At 52.0% G+C, this 21,175-nt stretch overlaps 2 protein-coding genes across 2 annotated transcripts in view; one reads left to right on the top strand and one right to left on the bottom strand.

The window, feature by feature from the left end:
* CFAP107 (cilia and flagella associated protein 107) overlaps window positions 1-21,175 on the bottom strand; it is a 498,422-nt gene that overhangs the window by 149,194 nt on the left and 328,053 nt on the right. The gene's annotated exons all lie outside the window — the stretch shown is intronic.
* The window catches only part of VPS13D (vacuolar protein sorting 13 homolog D), a 431,274-nt gene that overhangs the window by 269,798 nt on the left and 140,301 nt on the right, over window positions 1-21,175 (top strand). The window contains exons 54-57 of the mRNA XM_082274036.1: window positions 6,665-6,773; window positions 7,992-8,155; window positions 15,369-15,477; window positions 20,521-20,700. Of these exons, the coding sequence (XP_082130162.1) occupies window positions 6,665-6,773; window positions 7,992-8,155; window positions 15,369-15,477; window positions 20,521-20,700 (562 nt within the window). The remainder of the gene's footprint in view (window positions 1-6,664; window positions 6,774-7,991; window positions 8,156-15,368; window positions 15,478-20,520; window positions 20,701-21,175) is intronic.

Genomic DNA, 21,175 nt, shown 5'->3' with positions numbered 1-21,175 from the left:
AGGGTCTTGGCAATCTTCTTATAGCCTACGCCATCTTTATGTAGAGCAACAATTCTTTTTTTCCAGATCCTCAGAGAGTTCTTTGCCATGAGGTGCCATGTTGAACTTCCAGTGACCAGTATGAGAGAGTGAGAGCGATAACACCAAATGTAACACACCTGCTCCCCATTCACACCTGAGACCTTGTAACACTAACGAGTCACATGACACCGGGGAGGGAAAATGGCTAATTGGGCCCAATTTGGACATTATCACTTAGGGGTGTACTGACTTTTGTTGCCAGTGGTTTAGACATTAATGGCTGTGTGTTGAGTTATTTTGAGGGGACAGTAAATTTACACTGTTATACAAGCTGTACACTCACTACTTTACATTGTAGCAAAGTCTCATTTCTTCAGTGTTGTCACATGAAAAGATAGAATAAAATATTTACAGAAATGTGAGGGATGTACTTACTTTTGTCAGATACTGTAGCTGCCATCTATACATTCTCTGAGTAAAATCCTATTTTCATGTGTAGGAGGTCTTCCTGGTAATACAGAGCATCCGGAAAGTACTCACAGCGCTTCATTTTTTCCACATTTTGTTATATTAAAGCCTTATTCCAAAATAAATTCATTATTTCTCCATCGTTCATTGACGGGCGCAGTCTCTGGTCTTCATATCAGTTGGGTTATACTGCCCCGTACAGGAGTAGGACACTAGGCAGAAAAAAGTTCTGGCCACACCTATGGGCGGCCCCTGGGGGTACGCCCTCTCTCTTCCTGCATAGGATGTCAGCTTTTTCTGTCTAGTCAGGAGTAAGGACCTCGTTCCTTGCTGGGATCTCTGCTCCTGGCAAAAGCTTTATCGTACATAGTTTTTTTCTAGCTAGCCTTTTCTCCCAATTTTTTTTTCCTGTGGGACCTACAAGCAACTAAGCCGGATCTGGGCGATGGGCTGGATATATGGATTTAGTGGTCACTCCAGCCAGCCAGCGAGCACGCCCAGACCCCAGCTCCGCGATAGGTCGGCTGCAACATAGTCCCACTGGACGGGGACTGGCCCCGCGAGTTAAACGTCTTGCCAGGTCGCATACCACCGTGTCTAGGCCCGAGTCGCAGCGTTCCTTTTTGCCGACAGCCCCCCCACTTTGGTGGAGAGGGTTTCTGCCAGGAGATGGCTCCTGCCTGTTCCTGGTGCGGTGAGTAAATGTTCCCCTCTCTTCCCCTGTCGGATTTTGGGGTGGACGCAGGCCCCTCCCTTGGACGGTCGAACCCTCGCAACCCTGGTTCCCCGCTGTCTTGTCCCCTCCCCCCCTGCCTTCTTCACCACTGAGGCTATGGGACATTTGTAACTACTCCCGGAGGCTGGGACCGAGCTTCAGGCTGGCTGGGGGGGGGTTGTTGGTTGCACTATGGCAACGGACGAACGATCGTGCGGGCAGGGGGTTTACCTTTCACTCCCAGGGCCCCCTTTCCTGTTGATCCCGTCCAGGAGGCTTGGGGGGGGGCCTCTTGAGGGCCCTCAGTATCTCCACAGGCCGTGCACGGCCGTCATTTTCTTGTAGCCCATGTGCCCTGCAAGATTCGGCGGCTATATTGGTACACCCGGCGGCCATTTTGCGGTAGATTTCTATTGAGAATAACTAGTAGCCATGTTCTAGGAGTTCCTAGAGGCATTTTTTCTGGTGGTGGGGCCCCTCCCTATACCCTAGTGCTGACACTCAGATCTTTCTCTGAGGATCGAGATCGCTACAGACCTGTGCTGTGCAGCAACATGGACCCTGCAGAACAAGTGTCCCCACCTAACCTCCTCAAGGAGGCAGCAGGGCCCTCCGAATCCCAGCTATCAATGGATGCACTTTCGGCAGTCCTGGAATCCTTTGTGTCCTGGGTGGAGGTGGCCTTTAAAGGGCGAGGTGCCAAAAAACGCCCCCCCGCCTACCCATGCCTCATCTGATGGGTCAGATTCTGAATCTGATTCAGCCAGCGCAGATGCGGGTCTCCCTGCCGGGTCTACTACCTTGCGCCCTGTCTCCTCTGATAGTGAGGTTGACCTCTCTACCTCCGCCATCGCGCAAGAAAAGGTGCTGGTGGACGCACTAGCTGTTCCTGTGCATGAGATCCTTGAAATTGGAGGACGCAGGTGTGGCTGCGACTGAGGCGCAGGTTATGTTTGGCACTCACAAGCCATCCAGAGTGGCAAAGATTTTTCTCTTTCCCGCATATTTTGACAACATGCTCAAAAAAGAATGGGACCGCCCAAAGCGTTCCCCTGGGGTGCCTAAGCAGATTGCTAGAAGCTACCCAATTGAGGAGTCCCTTATAAAGAAGTGGACTGTCCTGCCTACGGTGGACCCTCCGGTCTCAAGACTGAATAAAGCTACCATGATTCCAGGGGAGGATTCCCCGTCCTTTAAGGATCCGGAGGTTAGAAAGGCGGAGTCTGTGGCCCGCAATATATACTCCCTGGCAGAGTCTGCACTAAGACCCGTGTTTACGGTTGCCTCGCAAACGTTGACTGAATGGGCTAAGTTACTACGCCATGACCCGGAGGGGAAACAACTTCCCCCTGCCTTCGGGAGCTGTTAGACCAGTTGGTGCTGGTGCTGCAATTTTTTTTGCGTTGCCTCGCTGCATGCTACTCCCATTTTGGGCCTACTGTCGGTTTCGGCAGTGGTTCTCCGGCGTATACTTTGGCTAAAGTGCTGGGCAGACCTCAAAAAAGGCCTTGACTGATCTGCCTTTTCAAGGAGATCGCCTGTTTGGGGCTACCCTGGATGACATTATCAAAGGTCTCACAGTGGGTAAGAATACCTTTCCCCCACAGGCTAACAGGGGTAAGGACCCTCGTCGCAGACGGGGCCCCTCCTTTTCAGCACATAAGAAGTTTTTCGTCCCTCAGGGTCAGTCGATAAGGCAAAGTCCTTCAAGGCTCCTTCGAGTGGGTCTAAGCGACCCTGGTCTGGCAAACAAAAATCGAGTTCCTCCAGACCTGAGGACGAGGCCCCTTCAGTTGGAAGGTGCGCCCTTACCCGTATCTGGGGTGGGGGGGGGGCATCTTTGCTGGTTTCTGGACCTATGGCTATCCCAGATACAAGACAAATGGGTTCACAAGGTCATACAGTCCGGGTACAAGATCGAGTTTAGATCAGTCCCACCGGTAAGGTTCTTCAATTAAAATGTGAGACTGTCCCTGAATCGCCTACAGGCTCTCTTCGGAGGCGGTACAGGACCTGGTACAACAAGGAGTAATAGTTCCGGTTCCGTGCGCGGAACGTTTTCAGAGCTTTTATTCAAACCTGGAAGGAAGGCAAGGTGCGTCCAATCCTGGACCTGAAGGCACTGAATTGCTTTGTGCGAGTTCAAAAGTTCAAGATGGAATCCATTCACATGGTGGTGGCTTCCCTACGTCAGGGGGATTTCCTGGCCTCCATAGACATCAAAGATGCCTACCTTCACATTCCAATATGTGCAGGACATCAACGGTTTCTGCGCTTTGCCATAGGAGAAGATCCTTATCAGTTTGTGGTGTTACCCTTTGGTCTCGCCTCTGCTCATCGGGTCTTCACAAAGATGTTGGCTCCGGTCCTGGCGCTGTTAGGACAGCGGGGGATATTGGTCCTCGGTTACCTGGACGAACTGCTTCTCTGTGCGGAGTCTCCCACGTGCTGGTGACACATTTGCAGATCACCAAGAGAACTCTGGAGGAGTTTGGGTGTATTCTGAACCCCCTGGTCCCTTCCCTTCCATGAGACTGGACTATCTGGGCCTGACTTTGGACTCGTCCGCAGCCAGGGTGTTTCTTCCTCTGGTAAAACTCCAAAAACTCCAGTCTGCGATTCAGCTGTTGCTGTCCAGCAAATGGTCATCCCTTCGGACCTGTATGAGATTTTGGGACTGATGGTGTCGTCATTCGAGGCGGTCCCCTGTGCTCAATTCCACACGAGAATCCTCCAGAAGATAATCCTTCACAAATGAAGCAAGATTCCAGATTCCCTGGACAATCAGATCCAGCTGAGCCAGGTGACCAGGGAACCCCTGATCTGGTGGCTTCGGTCCCTGATGCTCAAATCCTTTCTTCCTTCCTATATATTGGACAGTTGTCACCACGGATGCCATTCTGTCCGGGTGGGGAGGGGTTCTCGGCAGGTTTTCTGCTCAAGGAGTCTGGTCCCTGGAAGAATCCAGGTTACTGAGAAATGTACTGAAGCTGAGAGCGATCAGGCTTTGCCTGGTCCGCTGGACCGATTACCTTCAGGGTTTTCCAGTGCGCATTCAATTGAACAATGCCATGGCCGTGGCTTATGTCAATCACCAAGGGGGCACCAAAAGTGTCCTTGAGGCCTTGGAAGTGGCTGGCATCCTCCGATGGGCAGAACGCTTTGTTCCAGCTCTCTCTGCTGTTCACATTCCAGGAGTGGAATATTGGCAGGCGGATTACCTCAGCCGATAGGCCTTGGATCAAGGGGGATGGTCTCTCCATCCAGAGGTGTTCCAGCAGTTGTGCCTTCGTTGGGGCACTCCAGATGTAGATCTGTTGGCGTCTCGGATGAACAGAAAAGTGCTAAGGTTTGTGGCCCGCTCCCGGGACCCTCTGGCAGATGCCACAGACGAGCTGGTGGCCCTGTGGGGTCAGTATCAGCGGATGTATGCCTTTCCTCCTCTCAAGTTGCTGTCAAGACTTCTTCGCAGGATCGAGGTGGAAGGGATTCCGGTCATTCTTGTGGCTTTGGACTGGCTTTGCCGGGCGTGGTACGTCGAGCTGGTCAGGCTGGTTGCTGAAACTCCTTTGAGACTTCCTCTCAGGGAGGATCTACTGTCTCAAAGACCAATCCTCCATCCTGCTTTACAGTTGCTGGCTTTGACGGCTTGGCTGTTGAAAACCAGGTGCTGATAGACAGGGGATTGTCTGCTTCAGTGATTCCTACTCTGCTTAAAGCGAGGAAAGCGTCTTCCAGGAAGATCTATCATTGTACATGGAAGTCGTATATTACATGGTCTGAGTCTCTTGAGGTTTCCCCTCGCTCTTACTTGGTGGCTCGGATCTCAGCTTTCCTTCAACGGGGAGTTGATCAAAAGATAGCCTTGAGTACTAACAAGGGTCAGGTTTCAGCCTTGGCAATCTTCTTCCAAAGGCCACTAGCCACCCATTCCCTGGTGTGTGGCTTTATCCGGGGGGTGCGACACTTGACCCCTCCGGTGCGACCTCCGTTGCCACCTTGGGACCTTAATCTGGTGCTATCGGTTCTCCTGACACCTCCTTTTTAAAGTATTCGGGAGATTCCTCTGTTTACCTTATCCCAAAAGGTGGCCTTCCTGGTGGCTATTACTTCTGTGCGCAGGGTGTCGGAACTGGCGGCATTTTCCTGTCGTTCTTCCTATCTGGTGGGCAACTATTTCCAGATGGATCAGACAGACGGTTGTGCAGGCTTATTCAATTAAGGGTCAGGTTCCACCTTTCCCTGTTAAGGCAAATTCTACTCAGGCGCATAGTGCTTCCTGGGCTTTTCGCCATCAGGCATCTGTGACCTGTTCATACCTTCACAAAGTTTTATAAGGTGGATGTGCTGGCATCGGCGGATGCCTCTTTTGGCCGCAAAGTTTTGCAGGCTGCCGTTTAAGGGTGTTTTAGTCTCCCTTGGGGGTGTTCGATGTTTTTTTCAGGTGAGTCTCATCTTGTTGTTCTGTTGCCTGATTGGCTATGGTTTAACCTTGGGGAATTATTTTTCTGCTGTTCCTAACCCTTATTTTTATGACACTGCTTGGGGACGTCCCTACTGATATGAAGATCAGAGACTGCGTCCATCAATGAACGATCGAGAAAAGGATTTTACAGTAAGACAAAAATCCAATTTTTCCTCAAAATTCTACAAACAATTCCCCATAATGACAATGTGAGAGACGTTTGGAAATTTTTGCAAATTTATTAAAAATGGAAAAAATCCCATGTACATAAGTATTCACCCCCTTTGCTCAATACTTTGGTGAAGCTCCTTTGGCACCAATTCCAGCCTCCAGTATTTCTGAGTATGATGCTACAAGCTTGGCACTCCTATTTTTGGGCAGTTTCTCCCATTCTTCTTTGCAGGACCTCTCAAGCTCCATCAGGTTGGATGGGGGAGGGTCGGTGCTCAGCCATTTTCAGATCTCTCCAGAGATGTTCAATCGGGTTCAAGTCTGGGCTCTGGCTGGGCCACCCAAGGACATTCACAGAGTTGTCCCGTAGTCACTCCTTTGTTATCTTGGCTGTGTGCTTAGGGTCGTTGTCCTGTTGGAAGATGAACCTTCACCCCAGTCTGAGGTCCAGAGCGCTCTGGAGGAGGTTTTCATCAAGGATGTCTCTGTACATTGCTGCATAGGTGTGAATACTTCTGTACATGGCAAAGGGGGTGAATATTTATGTACATGGGATTTATTCCCCTTTATGTTGAACAAATGTTCAAAGATTTCAAACAAACTTCTCTCACGATGTCATTATGGGGGAGGGGTTTGTAGAATTTTGAGGAAAATAATGAATGGAATCCATGTTGGAATGCGGCTGTAACATAAAATGTGGAAGAAGTGAAGCTCTGTGAATATTTCCGGATGCTCTGTATCTGTTTATTACCATAGATACGGATTAGCTGATCGTCATTGAAGTGTTTATTCTTCTTTCTTCTGGCCTCGAATCTTCCTTACAGGAGTCAGGAGGGGAACGTTCGTCCTGTCAGTCAGTCGAAGAACGTTATTTACTCTGAGCTCGTCCTGGATGTTCATCCCAAAACCCACCGAGTCCTCCTGAAGAAGAAGGTAAGTTCTGTGTGTGGTGTGAAGATGGTGGAAGGCCGACCCCTCTGAATGGATGTCTGCCGGCACCGGCTGTATGGATGTCTGCCGGCACCGGCTGAATGGATGTCTGCCGGCACCGGCTGTATGGATGTCTGCCGGCACCCGCTGTATGGATGTCTGCCGGCACCCGCTGTATGGATGTCTGCCGGCACCGGCTGAATGGATGTCTGCCGGCACCGGCTGAATGGATGTCTGCCGGCACCGGCTGTATGGATGTCTGCCGGCACCCGCTGTATGGATGTCTGCCGGCACCCGCTGAATGGATGTCTGCCGGCACCGGCTGAATGGATTTCTGCCGGCACCGGCTGTATGGATGTCTGCCGGCACCCGCTGTATGGATGTCTGCCGGCACCGGCTGAATGGATGTCTGCCGGCACCGGCTGAATGGATGTCTGCCGACACCCGCTGAATGGATTTCTGCCGGCACCCGCTGAATGGATTTCTGCCGGCACCCGCTGAATGGATTTCTGCCGGCACCCGCTGAATGGATTTCTGCCGGCACCCGCTGAATGGATGTCTGCCGGCACCCGCTGAATGGATGTCTGCCGGCACCCGCTGAATGGATGTCTGCCGGCACCCGCTGATTGTCGGGCAGAGACACAGAATGGAGCTCTGCTGATCACTGTTCTGACGGGGGAAGGGATGGATTTTATGTCCCTACAAAGCACTTCCCTTAGTAAGCGCTCCCTAGGCACACATTTAACCCTTTCATCGCCCCTCATAACTCCTTCCCTGACAGTGTCATTATTACAGTCACATCAGGGTTTATTTACTGTACAGATCGCACAGTCCATGTGAATGGAGGAGGGGGGTGTCCTCTGTGCAGATTGGAGCACACAGAGGTTGGGATGTGGCATCAGAGGGGATATTATGGGACTGATATGAGGGGTCAGTTCTGATCCGGTGTCCCCCCGTTCTGTGAATGGACGAGGGGGTATGACATCAGAGGGGATATTATGGGATGGATATGAGGGGTCAGTTCTGATCCGGTGTCCCCCGTTCTGTGAATGGAGGAGGGGGTGTGACATCAGAGGGGATATTATGGGATGGATATGAGGGATCGGTTCTGATCAGGTGTCCCCCGTGAATGGAGAAGGGGGTGTGACATCAGAGGGGATATTATGGGATGCATATGAGGGGTCGGTTCTGATCCGGTGTCCCCCGTTCTGTGAATGACAGGAGCCGGGGAAGAGGTCACAGCTGTGGAGGATGACGGGAACGGGAATGCTCTGCCATGAGGGATCTTCTCCTCCTCACAACCCCAGCAAGCCGCTCAGCGGACGCACCCAGGAGTCCTCCTTAGTGCTGGACATCGCTGGCCTGGCCGCGGTCACAGATAATCGGTATGTACATTTCCGCCATCGGGGGACACTAAATGGAGGCCAGTGGAGGGATTGGCAGAGAGGGGAGGAGGACACTGAATGGAGGCCAGCGGAGGGATTGGTAGAGAGGGGTGGAGGACACTGAATGGAGGTCAGTTGAGGGATTGGCAGAGAGGGGTGGAGGACACTGAATGGCGGCCGGGGGAGGGATTGGCAGAGAGGGGTGGAGGACACTGAATGGAGGTCGGGGGAGGGATTGGCAGAGAGGGGTGGAGGACACTGAATGGAGGTCAGTTGAGGGATTGGCAGAGAGGGGTGGAGGACACTGAATGGCGGCCGGGGGAGGGATTGGCAGAGAAGGGTGGAGAACACTGAATGGAGGCCGGGGAAAGAATTGGCAGAGAGGGGTGGAGGACACTGAATGGAGGCCGGGGGAGGGATTGGCAGAGAGGGGTGGAGGACACTGAATGGAGGTCGGGGGAGGGATTGGCAGAGAGGGGTGGAGGACACTGAATGGAGGCCAGTGGAGGGATTGGCAGAGAGGGGTGGAGGACACTGAATGGAGGCCAGCGGAGGGATTGGTAGAGAGGGGAGGAGGACACTGAATGGAGGCCAGCGGAGGGATTGGCAGAGAGGGGTGGAGGACACTGAATGGAGGTCGGGGGAGGTATTGGCAGAGAAGGGTGGAGGACACTGAATGGAGGTCGGGGGAGGGATTGGCAGAGAGGGGTGGAGGACACTGAAGGATGGTAAGATGGATGAGTCTTGCAGCAGCATTCATTATGGACTGAAGGGGGGAGGAGCCTATGTACAGGCAATCCAATGAGGAGGGAGTTGCAATAGTGAGAGATAACCAGGGAGTGAATTAGAAGCTTGGTGGTGTCATTGGTTAAAAGGGGCGTATTGTAGAGATGTTGGGCGGCCCTGTTTGGACAGGGATTGGATGTGGGCCTGAATGGACAGTGTAGGGTCCAGGATTCCCCCTAGAACCCTGGCAGGGGGGGGGGGGGCGGACTGATAGTTGTGCCATTGATCTTGACAAAGAATTCGGGGGAAGGGGCACGTGGGGGGGAGGAAATATTATGAGTTTGGTTTTGGATAGATTCAGTTGGAGGAAGTGGGTGACCCAGGCTGATATGTCTGTTAGTAGATCAGTGATGTGGGAGGAGACTAATGGGGTGAGCGGAGGGGTGGAGAGATAGATTTGGGTGTCCTCAGTATAGAAATGATAGTGGAAGGCATGGGAGGCCATAAAAATATATTTCTCTTACGTCCTCCGACAGTCGCCGCCTCTTCATATTCGTCACATATGGGGGTATTAGACTTTGCTCCGAAGGAGTAGCTAGGCAACAGAATATGTTAACATTAAAGCTTTTAACATATCCCACCCTCAAGGGGTGGTCCCCTCAGTCAATACCCTCCTACTTCCTGCAACCATATCTCAGTTTCAATGTCTAGCTTGTCAGGAGTGGCTGGCTCTCTCTGTGCTGGGGCTTTGTGCCCCAGACTCTTTCTTCTTTTTTGATTTTTTGTTTGAGTTTTCTCTCTACCTTTACTTAGCTGTTCTTTTTGTCAGCATTAGTTAGTTCTTCGGATGAAGAGGATCATGCGGACTGGGTCTCGGGCTGATCCTCCTGGTCGCAGGTCGTGGGTCAGTGGCTTCCCAGTCTGCCATCGAGCGTTCAGCCAGGTAACGCTCCTGGCACAGTGAACGACCCATCCCTGTTCGGTGCAGGGATTATTGGTGAGGTGGCTACCTCACTGGACGCTGTGCGGTTTCTTAACCCCCATTCTGTGCGTCTTGTATGCGACTCTCCCTGCCTCATGTGCAGCGGCTTGTTCGCCTGTGCGGGTCCCCCACGCCATTGTGAGGTAAGTGTATCTATGTGGGGACCTGTCTGTCTGGGGGGGTGTTAGTCTGGGACTGTGTAACCTGCCTCTATTCACACTGTTTGTCTCCCTATCTCTCGGCTGCATGCTGTGGGCTGCAAGGGGGGGGGGGGAGCTGTGTGACACTGTGTGTGTCAGCCTTGTCAGTGTGAGAAGCTGTGTGCTGTGGGGCATGTTTTGTGGCATGTTTGGGCACTATACAGCGATCGCTGCGGCGATCTGACATGTTTTTTTATATACAGACATGTGTGCATTACTGTACTGTGGAGCGGCGGTTTCGGCGCCAAACGGCGCCATTTTGCCTAACTCGCTCCGGCCGCATGTTCTACATGCATGGCGGCCATTTTCTTGTAGCCTCCCATAGGCTTTAATAGAGCGCCCTAGCCGCATCACTTCCTCTTCTCCCGGATACACCAATCGAGGCAGCAGCAGCGGCGAGGGTCTCCTCAGGTTATATCCTTCTTATCCATTGCCTGTGTCAGTTTTATTGTCCCTGTGGGGGTCTCATTGTGCTTGTGTGTGGTGCGGTGGGCTGCGCTCGCCGCGCTTGTTAAAGGGGCAGTTAACCCTTTATTATCCGGCATATCATATTGGGGCAATGGATTCTCAGGAGGGCAAATTTCCTACCGCCTTGGTGGAAAGCCAGGGGACCGCTGTTTCCCCCCCAGGGGGGGATTTAGCCACTATTGTGGCTGGCCTTGCTGCTCAAGTGCAGATGCTGGTGGCTGATTCTGAGGGTGATGGTGATGGGGCTGCTATGGCGGGGGCCTCCTTATCGGGGTCCCGCTCCTCCCTGGATCTAGTGGGGTCAGAGGTGGAGGCTGAAGTTGAAGGGGTTGATAATTCTCCCCCTGGCTCGCCTGAAGAGCTTGCAATCATGGATGAATTGATTGCTTCCATAAAACAAACGCTGCGTTTGCAGGATGAAGTGTGTCCCCCCGCTGCCTTGGCGGCTTATGGGACGCAGAGAAAACGCAGGACGCCGCAGGTTTTTCCCTGCAATGATGATTTTCAGCGCCCTGTTAAGGAACAATGGCGCAATCTACGCAAACCTTTTGCTGTACCAAGTAGGTTCAAGCTGCGTTATCCTTTCTCGCCTTCCACTGATGAAAGGTGGTGTGTGCCACCCCCAGTGGATCACGCAATTGCGGTTTTAAACAAATCCACTGCGATTCCTGCAGAGGATTCCCCAGTGTTCCGTGATGCCACGGATAGGAGATTGGAGTCTCTTGCCCGTCATACTTATTCTGTTACGGGTTCTATGCTTAAGGCTCTGTTTGCCTCTCTCATGGCGGCCCAGGCGGTCGCGAGTTGGACGCAGATGCTTAGGCGCGTCCTAGTGGCCGATTCGGCCTCGCCGGCGACCCTGGATATGGTGGATCAAATCCACCAGGGTGTCATGTATCTGTGTGATGCGGACTTGGACTTAGTCCCGTTGGCTGCACGTGTGCACAGCGTGGCGGTGTTGTCTCGCCGCCTGGTTTGGTTGAAGTGTTGGTCGGTGGACCAATCTTCACGTAAGACCTTAGCCAATCTGCCTTTATGATGGGTCTCGCCTTTTTGGGGAGTCCTTGGATGTGTTGATTAAGGGGATCACCGGGGGTAAGAGCACTCTCTTGCCCCATTTCCCCAAGGCTAAGGGGGCTTCTGGGAAGAAGCATGCTAATTTTCGGCCCCCTCAGGGGTCCTTTCGTGCCTTTCGGTCGCACTACAAGGGCAAACCGTTCAAAGGTCAAGGCTCTCAGAAGAAGCCCTGGTCTGGGAAACAGAAGTCCGGTCAATCCGGATCCGCAGCCCATAACAGTGCGGCCTGAAGGGGCGCCCTCACCCAGTTTTGGGGTGGGGGGACGCTTGCTCGGTTTTCTAAAACCCTGGTTGGCCCGCGTGCGGGACAGATGGGTTCAGGAGATCGTTCGATCTGGTTACAAGATCGAGTTTCTCTCTCGGCCGGAGAGCAGATTTTTTCCCTCAAATCTTCACCTGTCTCCAGAGCGTTTACGGGACCTGCACCTGGCGGTGCGGGACCTGAGGGCTCAGGGAGTGGTGGTTCCGGTGCCTCATCGGGACAGATTTCGGGGGTTTTATTCCAATCTGTTCACCGTGCCCAGGAAGGAGGGCAAGGTTCGTCCAATTCTGGACTTGAAGGCTCTGAACCACTCTGTGCGGGTTCGCAAGTTCCGCATGGAATCCCTGCGGTCGGTGGTGGCTGCCCTGGTTCCGGGGGAATTCATGGCCTCCATCGATTTGAAGGATGCGTATCTTCACATCCCCATTTTCGAGGGTCACCAGAGGTACCTTCGATTCGCCATTGCGGAGGATCACTACCAGTTCGTGGCGTTGCCTTTTGGTCTCGCCTCGGCTCCGCGGATTTTCACCAAGGTGCTTGCACCGGTTCTGGCGTTATTGAGGGCCCAGGGCATTTCTGTCCTGGGGTATCTGGACGACATTCTGGTTCGGTCTGCGATCAGCCAGGGTCTGGAGAAGGACCTGTCTGTCACGATGCAAACTCTGCAGGAGTTTGGTTGGACGGTAACTTTTCCAAAGTCGACACTGAGTCCGTCGGTTCGTCTTCCCTACCTGGGAATGATCCTGGACTCGGTGCAGGCGAAGGTCTTCCTGCCGGAAGACAAACTCAGAACTCTTCAGGAGGAAGTCAGGTCCCTCAGGGACGTTCCGCACTCATCTCTGCGGAACGTGCATGAGATGTCTGGGATTGATGGTCTCGGCCTTCGAGGCGATTCCCTTCGCCCAGTTTCACACGCGGGGTCTCCAAGCGGAGATCCTGTCCATGTGGGACGGGCGACCTCAATCTCTGGATCTTCAAATCTCGTTGAGTCATCGCACCAGAAGAAACCTTCTGTGGTGGCTCCAGTCCCCGATGGTGTCCGGGGGCAAGTCGTTTCGTCCTATCTCGTGGACGGTGATCACCACGGATGCCAGCCTGTCGGGCTGGGGTGGTGTTCTGGGCGTTCTGTCCACCCAGGGAACTTGGTCGGAGGGGGAGTCCTCCCTTCCGATCAACATTCTGGAATTGCGTGCGATAAATCTCTGTCTTCATCGCTGGATGGACCGGCTGCAGGGCTGCCCGGTTCGGGTGCAGACGGACAATGCCACGGCGGTGGCCTACATCAACCACCAAGGGGGCACCAGGAGTGCCCGAGCGGCTCGAGAAGTGGCCGACATTCTGTCTTGGGCCGAGACTCCTGTCCCGGCGATAACGGCGGTGCACATTCGGGGGGTGGAGAACTGGCAGGCGGACTAACTGAGTCGCCAGACCCTGGATCAGGGGGAATGGTCTCTCCACCCGGCTGTCTTCCAGATGTTGTGCGCGAAGTGGGGTCTTCCAGATGTGGACCTGTTCGCGTCTCGTCTCAACAACAAGGTGAGAAGGTTCGTGGCAAGGACGCGCGACCCTCGGGCAGACGCGTCGGACGCGTTAGTGGCCCCGTGGCATCAGTACAAGCTGATGTACGCGTTTCCACCGATTCAGTTGCTGTCCAGGTTCCTTTGCAGGTTACACTCGGAACGCAGCACGGTGATTCTTGTGGCACCGGACTGGCCTCGCCGGTCCTGGTACGCAGACCTCGTGAATCTGGCGGTCGACGCCCCGTGGCGTCTGCCTCTTCGAGACGATCTCCTGTCTTAAGGGCCGATATACCATCCTGCTTTACAGTCGCTGGCTTTGACGGCCTGGCTGTTGAGACCGAGGTCCTGAAGGAGAAGGGTCTCTCCCCAGAGGTCGTTCATACCTTGATCAATGCGAGGAAGTCTTCCTCGGGGAAGGTTTATTACCGTACTTGGAAGGCCTATTTTGCCTGGTGTGAGTCCAGGGGGTTTTCACCCCGCACGTACTCGGTTTCCCGAGTGCTGTCCTTCCTTCAAACAGGTGTCGATCAGTGTTTAGCGCTGGCTACGATAAAGGGTCAGGTGTCTGCGCTGGCCGTTCTGTTTCAACGTCCGTGGCTTCCAACTCCTTGGTTGGCACTTTTGTTCAGGGAGTGCGGCATCTGGTTCCTCCTAGGAGGGATCCTCTGCCCCCTTGGGACTTGAATCTCGTTCTATCTGTGTTACAATGTGCTCCTTTTGAACAGATCAGGGAGATCTCGTTGTCTATGTTGTCCAAAAAGGTCGCCTTTTTGGTTGCGATCACTTTGGCTCGCAGAGTGTCGGAGCTGGCGGCTTTGTCCTGCAAGTCTCCGTATCTGGTTGTTCATTTGGATAAGGTGGTCTTGCGACCTAATCCTTCTTTTCTTCCGAAGCGAGTTTCGGAATTCCATCTTAATGAGGATATTGTCTTGCCTTCGCTGTGCGCGAAGCCTAAACATCCAAAGGAGGTGAGACTACATTCTTTGGATGTTGTTCGGGCGATAAGGGTTTACCTTACATCGACTGAGTCTTTTCGAAAGACGGACTCCTTGTTTGTTCTTCCAGAGGGTCCTCGGAAGGGCATGGCGGCGTCGGCCTCTACCATCGCCAAATGGATCAGGCAGACCATTGAACAGGCCTATGCTTTGCAGGGGAAGGTTCCCCCTGTGCCTGTGAAGGCGCACTCTACTAGATCTCTGAGTACGTCTTGGGCCTGTCATCATGGGGCTTCTGTAGCCCAGGTGTGTAAGGCGGCGACCTGGTCGACCATGCACACTTTCACAAAATTCTACAAAGTAGATGTTCAGGCATCGGCGGATGCTTCCTTTGGCCGCAAGGTTCTTAGTGCGGCAATTCCCTAGGGTCCCTTGTTGGGGACCTCTGGCTGTTGGGATAAGTTTTTTATCCCCTGGTTATTTGTCTTTTCCTGGGTTGTTGCTCCTGTTGAGCAATTATTTTCCCTGTAGCCCAGCTGGTTTCCTTCCTTTGGTAAGGTTCCTTTCTTTGATGCGGAGACTGCGTTGCCTTTCGGCGCAGATGCGTTTCCCACCCCTCATGTTTGCACTGCTTTGGGACGTCCCCATATGTGACGAATATGAAGAGGCGGCGACTGTCGGAGGACGTAAGAGAAAACGGAATTTTTGTAAAATCTTACCTGTAAAATTCCTTTCTCTGAGTCCTCCGACAGTCGCCGCCCCCGCCCCTCTTTTGGGGTTTGGTTGTATACTCTACTGCTATTCCACTGAAACTGAGATATGGTTGCAGGAAGTAGGAGGGTATTGACTGAGGGGACCACCCCTTGAGGGTGGGATATGTTAAAAGCTTTAATGTTAACATATTCTGTTGCCTAGCTACTCCTTCGGAGCAAAGTCTAATACCCCATATGTGACGAATATGAAGAGGCGGCGACTGTCGGAGGACTCAGAGAAAGGAATTTTACAGGTAAGATTTTACAAAAATTCCGTTATTCTGTTTCTAGGTATGAGCCGCTGATGTTGAGGAGACCGGACCGGAGGAGGAGCACCACGCAGACCTGGTGTTTCCGGGATGGGAAGCTTAGCTGCAGTTTATCCGGATTGGTTGTCCAGGTGAGTCCGCCATCAGTCCTCACTGCAGATGATGTATGAATACGATCGCTGCTGGAAACCCATAAAGACCATCAATGAAATCATATTGATAAATGTTTTCCAACATTTAAACAATCGGCTTCTGTCCAGCAGGGACCGCCCCACACTTATCCAAATTCTACTGAATCAGCCAAATATTAGTAGTATAGGAAGTGTAACGGAACCGCGTCCCACACTGTACTTGTGGGCTTCCATCAGTATACGGCTTCCTTCATTCCTGAACATAGATATCAAATATTCCAGCCGCCCCCATACTAAGCTAGCCGACAACTTAGCTTGTACTGGAATCTTCTCCTTATTGAACAGTCACACACAGAATTTATATACAGCATGGACATCCCCCTCCTGATCAGATTACCACACACAGGTCAGGGGTTGCCTGACTACATTATCATATGCAGATGAAATTGTGTCCAGAAATAGAATTAACCTGAACTAATTATCTAGCCATCTGGACAGAAACCATATGTGAGTTCATTAACAATTAACAATGGGACAGACAGGCTTAACAGAATCCACATCACACCTCAATACACAGGCAATAGGAAGAGACCACCAGTGACAGACTGTCCGTCTCTGATCTCTGAAGTACAATACACATTATCATAAGTGTAAACACAGAACCCATTGTAGATAACAGGTGAGTAAATCAGCATATTCATTGATGTGTGGAAGACAGGTGGGTGAGCTGATATTAGTATCTGTTATAAGTCTGACTGTGTGAAGCCGTCTTCAAAGGTTTGAAATAAATATTACTGTTCCAGTTGAAGTAATCCAAACTAGTGATTGACCGAGATCGGTTTTTCGTTACTGATACCGATATTTTGGTCATCGCATATTGATATCGGCCCATATTGGCTGATATTTTTGTACATTTAAAAAAATGTTTTTTTTTTTTTTTTTTTACAGGTACTTTTGTGGAGAGATCTGGTGGTCTAAAAGACCCCAAACCCCTCCCCTGCACCTAAAAGCATTCAAAATGCCAAGTTTGGCTGTTTTTAATCTGGCGCCAGTACCCGGGAGTGAGGTCATGACATCAGCTATGGAGGCCAGTCATGACATCACTTCCGGTTTTTGCATGGAGACCCGATCAGAGCCGAATGCGGCTTTGATTGGACCTTCTCTTCATTGGCCGTGCAGGCTGGTTACCTGAGTCTCCCGGTGGCATGGGAGACCCAGGCGAGCCGCGGAAGCCGGTGGGAGGGGGGCATGTCCCCTCCCACTCCTTGTAATGTAGCCGCGTCGTTGTCATTACAAGACAGCCGACCATCTTCTATGGACGCTGGTACTGGGGTGATGCCTCTAGCTGCAGAAATCACTCCAGTACAGCACTTTCCTGAAATATCAGCAATATCGGTAACCTCCGGGGGCCGGTTCCCATATATCGGGAAAAGTGCATATCGGCCCTCGGTATATCGACGTTGCCAATAATCGGTCTATCCCTAATCCAAACCATATTCTCAGTGTCCATTAAGTATCTGTCTGTCACTCCCAGTGACGGTGAGTACCGTCGCATATCTTCCCCTCCCCCCAAAGGTAGACTAACCAGGTCTGTGCCTGAGTTAGTCGGGTAACAAGTCCCAAAGAGTCCATCCATCATGGCAGCTTCCTTGACAAAGTTCCACATAGTTTGTAAGTTTGTCCCGGCAGGGTGCATGGAGCTCTCATAGCCGATCAGTCTGTGAAAGTCTGGTTTGGGCAGGGACAGACTGGGCTTCTTGGTCACCCTGTGTCCCTAATAGACAAAGGATGACTTACACATAAGAAGGGGCTGAGAGAGGGATTTCCCAACCTCTCTAAGGTAATCTGGGTTCCACGGGGCCCCCCAACCAAAGTGACTACCGTCACATCTCTCCCCTTTCAGAAGGAGACTAACACAGGAGGGGACCCCAAACAGGTTGACTTTGAAGTTACTCCGTAGTTCCAGTCCCCCAATGTCTGTACCCACACAGTACCCCAAACAAATTGTCCGGAACAGATCACTACTCACCCAGCCAACCTCTGCCTCTCTTGTAGAACATACCCGCTGCGGGGGAGAAGTGTGGACTGGTCCTTCTCCGGGAGTCCTTTCAGCTTCTGGAGAGCAGACAGGGTGGCTGGGCTCACTCCCTCATTATGTTGGGGACCTGAGCCGACTGCCCAGCATCCCTGGAATATAGAGGTAAAGACCGCAGTCCCATCCACTACCACAGGAACTCCATCTTTTGTACGTTGAGGGCAGAGGCCAGCCGCACTCTGCTCTGTTGCCAGCTCCTCTGCTGGGTTGGTGTCATCATTCTGGAGCACCGTCTGCTGCTGGGAAGGGGAGTCGGCTGCTCCATCTTCCTTACCCTCATCTGGCGGTTGGGACAACCTTTCTCTGGTACCATCTCCCAGATGCACAGATCCTGGCTGGGGAGTGAAGACAGTTTCCTCCACTCTGACTGACTGTTCTGGAGGGAGGACAACAACCTCTTCTTCCTTCTCACCCTGAGCCTCCTGAACTGCCGCAGGTGTGGGCAGAGGTCTTGGACCCTCTGTCCAGTTGTCAGCGCTTCCGCTGGAGAAGTTTCTTGTAACTTCACAGATGCTGCTGGCAGGAAATCCCATGTCCCTGTCAGTGGTGTAGGAGAAAGGTCAGCTGCCTCTTCTCTCAGGAAGGCTGAAGCTGCTGTTGGTGTTGGGCAGAGCTCAGTCATGTTAGGCCCTGATGCCAGCTGTTCTGCAGGAAAGTAAACTGAAAAGTCAGTGGCCTTGCACACATCTTCCTGGGTCACCAATTGTTGCAGGCAGAGGTTAGCAGCGCTATGCCTGGAAGTCCGATCTTCTGCTGTAGGCTCACTGGGAGGTTCCTCCTCAGCAGAAAAGTCTATTAAATCCCCAGTCTCTGGAATTACTGAAAGTCCAGGGCATGGGCTGGTGACACTTGGGCGCAGTGCCAACACTTTGGCAGGTGATTTATCATCCATATCATCCTCCGCTGGAAAGTCAATTACATCTGTGATCCATGGTTGGGGAATGAAGATGGCTTCCTCTTCTCCCATACATTTATCCAGTGGCTGGACAGACGCATTCCTCCATCCAATCTCATCCTGTGCAGAAACGGGTTCATCCAGGTGAGTCAGCACTTGCTGCATCCCTGAACCTTGGATCCCGGTGGAGGTTTGGATGTCCCAGACTGCAGGAAGCATCCCACTGCTTGCCACCAATGTAACGGAACCACGACCCACACTGTGTTTGTGGACTTCCATCAGTATACGGCTTCCTTCAGTCTTGAACATAGATATCAAATATTCCAGCTGCCCCCATACAAAGCTAGCCAACAACTTAGCTTGTACAAGTTTTGGAACCTTCTTCTTTATTGAACAGTCGCACAGAGTTTATATACAGCATAGACATCCCCCTCCTGATTAAACTACCCCATCAGTTCAGGGGTTGCCTGATTACATTATCATATGCAGATGAAATTGTATACAGAAATAGAATTAACCTGAACTAATTATCTAGCCATCTGGACAGAAACAATATGTGAGTTCATTAACAATGAACAATGGGACAGACAGGCTTAACAGAAGCACATCTAACTATGCCGGCATCCGGGGTAATGCTGTCCATATAGACAGTCTTCCGCCTTGCCATCCATGTCATCCCTTCCACACTGCGCTCCACCAGCGCTTCAATCCTCGCTTTCAGATCGCTCTCCTGCAGGGTAGTCTTCCCGGTCACATCTGAAGACTGACAGCGGTGAGAGCCGGCGGTGAGGAGGACGGTCTGAATGTGGACAACTTTACCCCGGATGCCGGCATACTTATATGTGCCTTTTATAATCATCAACCATGTGAGTTGCTAAATGTTGAACCCTCTTTTAATGGAACCATATTGCTACAATGTAAAGTAGTGAGTGTACAGCTTGTATAACAGTGTAAATTGTTGTCCCCTCAACACACAGCCATTAATCTCGAAACCGCTGGCAAAAAAAAGTCAGTACACCCCTAAGTGACAATGTCCACATTGGGTCCAATTAGCCATTTTCCCTTCCCGGTGTCATGAGACTCGTTAGTGTTACAAGGTCTCAGGTGTGAATGGGGGAGGTGTGTTACATTTGGTGTTATCGCTCTCACTCTCTCATACTGGTCACTGGAAGTTCAACATGGCACCTCATGGCAAAGAACTCTCTGAGGATCTGAAAAAAAGAATTGTTGCTCTACATAAAGATGGCCTAGGCTATAAGAAGATTGCCAAGACCCTGAAACTGAGCTGCAGCACGGTGGCCAAGACCATACAGCGGTGTAACAGGACAGGTTCCACTCAGAACAGGCCTCACCATGGTCCACCAAAGAAGTTGAGTGCCGTGCTCAGCGTCATATCCAGAGGTTGTCTTTGGGAAATAGACGTATGAGTGCTGCCAGCATTGCTGCAGAGGTTGAAGGGGTGGGGGAGGGGTCAGCCTGTCAGTGCTCAGACCATACGCCGCACACTGCATCAAATTGGTCTGCATGGCTGTCATCCCAGAAGGAAGCCTCTTCTAAAGATGATGGACAAGAAAGCCCACAAACAGTTTGCTGAAGACAAGCAGACTAAGGACATGGATTACTGGAACCGTCTCCTGTGCTCTGATGAGACCAAGATAAACTTATTTGGTGTCAGATGGTGTCAGGCGTGTGTGGGGGCAACCAGGGGAGGAGTACAAAGACAAGTGTGTCTTCCTACAGTCAGGGATGGTGGTGGGAGTTTTCTGAGAAGGTTCTGAGGCCTGGCTAGATTGTACAACAGAAACTCACATACATTGTTCCAAGTGTGGTGCTTGGCGGCCCCAACACTGCTCATCGCCTGGAGTTCCACACAAGGACAACCTCTCAGATTTGTCTGACCCCCCCCCCCCCCCTAATAATCTTCAGACAAGTTGGGCCTTGTTGTGTTAAACTCCTAAACTGAAAGCAATACCTGCTTATCTCTCTATCTGACGCGTTGCTGATGTCATTTTGTAACATTGGTTCAGTCTTTTTATTTTTTTGTCCCTTCCAGGCTCGGAATGGGGTGTCCGGATTGTACGATGGAGCGGAGGTGGTGCTTGGACCGGACGCCTCTCTAGAGTTGGTGACCTCGGTCCCCAGAGAGCAGCAGTTTATAAACCAGAAGATGAGGCCGGGATCCGGTGTTCTGTCCGTCAGAGTGATTCCAGATGGGCCCACCAGAGTCTTACAGGTGAGATGTGTGTGGAGGCAATGATTGGACTGAAGGGACCAATGTGCTGAATATTGGATAAATAGGTTTGGGGGAGGGGGGCGCTGTCATGTCACTGAAATTGTGGTCGGTGTGGCGCTGCCAAAAAATAATCATACTACAACGGGGTCCAGGGGAGGACTGGGCCAGGGGCAGAGGGGCAATTGCCCCCTGGGCCACTTTAATGTCCTGTAAAAAGGCTGCACTGCTACTGCCACCAACAAGCCTAAAGGATTTCTGGTGAAGAGAAGTAAAAAGTCTCTGCCACTGACCTACAGAATGCAGGATGAACACAAGGACAGAGTGCAGCCCCCCCCCCCCCCCAGCATGGATGGTCTACTGTGTCTGAGGCCGGTTCCATGCCCCACTCTCCTGGCAAGCCCCAACCATGCTATCCCAGCTCCCACCAACCTATCTGGAGTAGGGCTTCAGCCTAGAATAGGGGTCAGGAGGAGGA

This window comes from Pelophylax lessonae (assembly GCF_965119305.1).
Source record: "Pelophylax lessonae genome assembly, chromosome: 12".
Lineage (NCBI taxonomy): Eukaryota > Metazoa > Chordata > Amphibia > Anura > Ranidae > Pelophylax > Pelophylax lessonae.
Note: the sequence above shows the minus strand (reverse complement) of the source record. Positions and strands in the feature narration are given on the sequence as shown.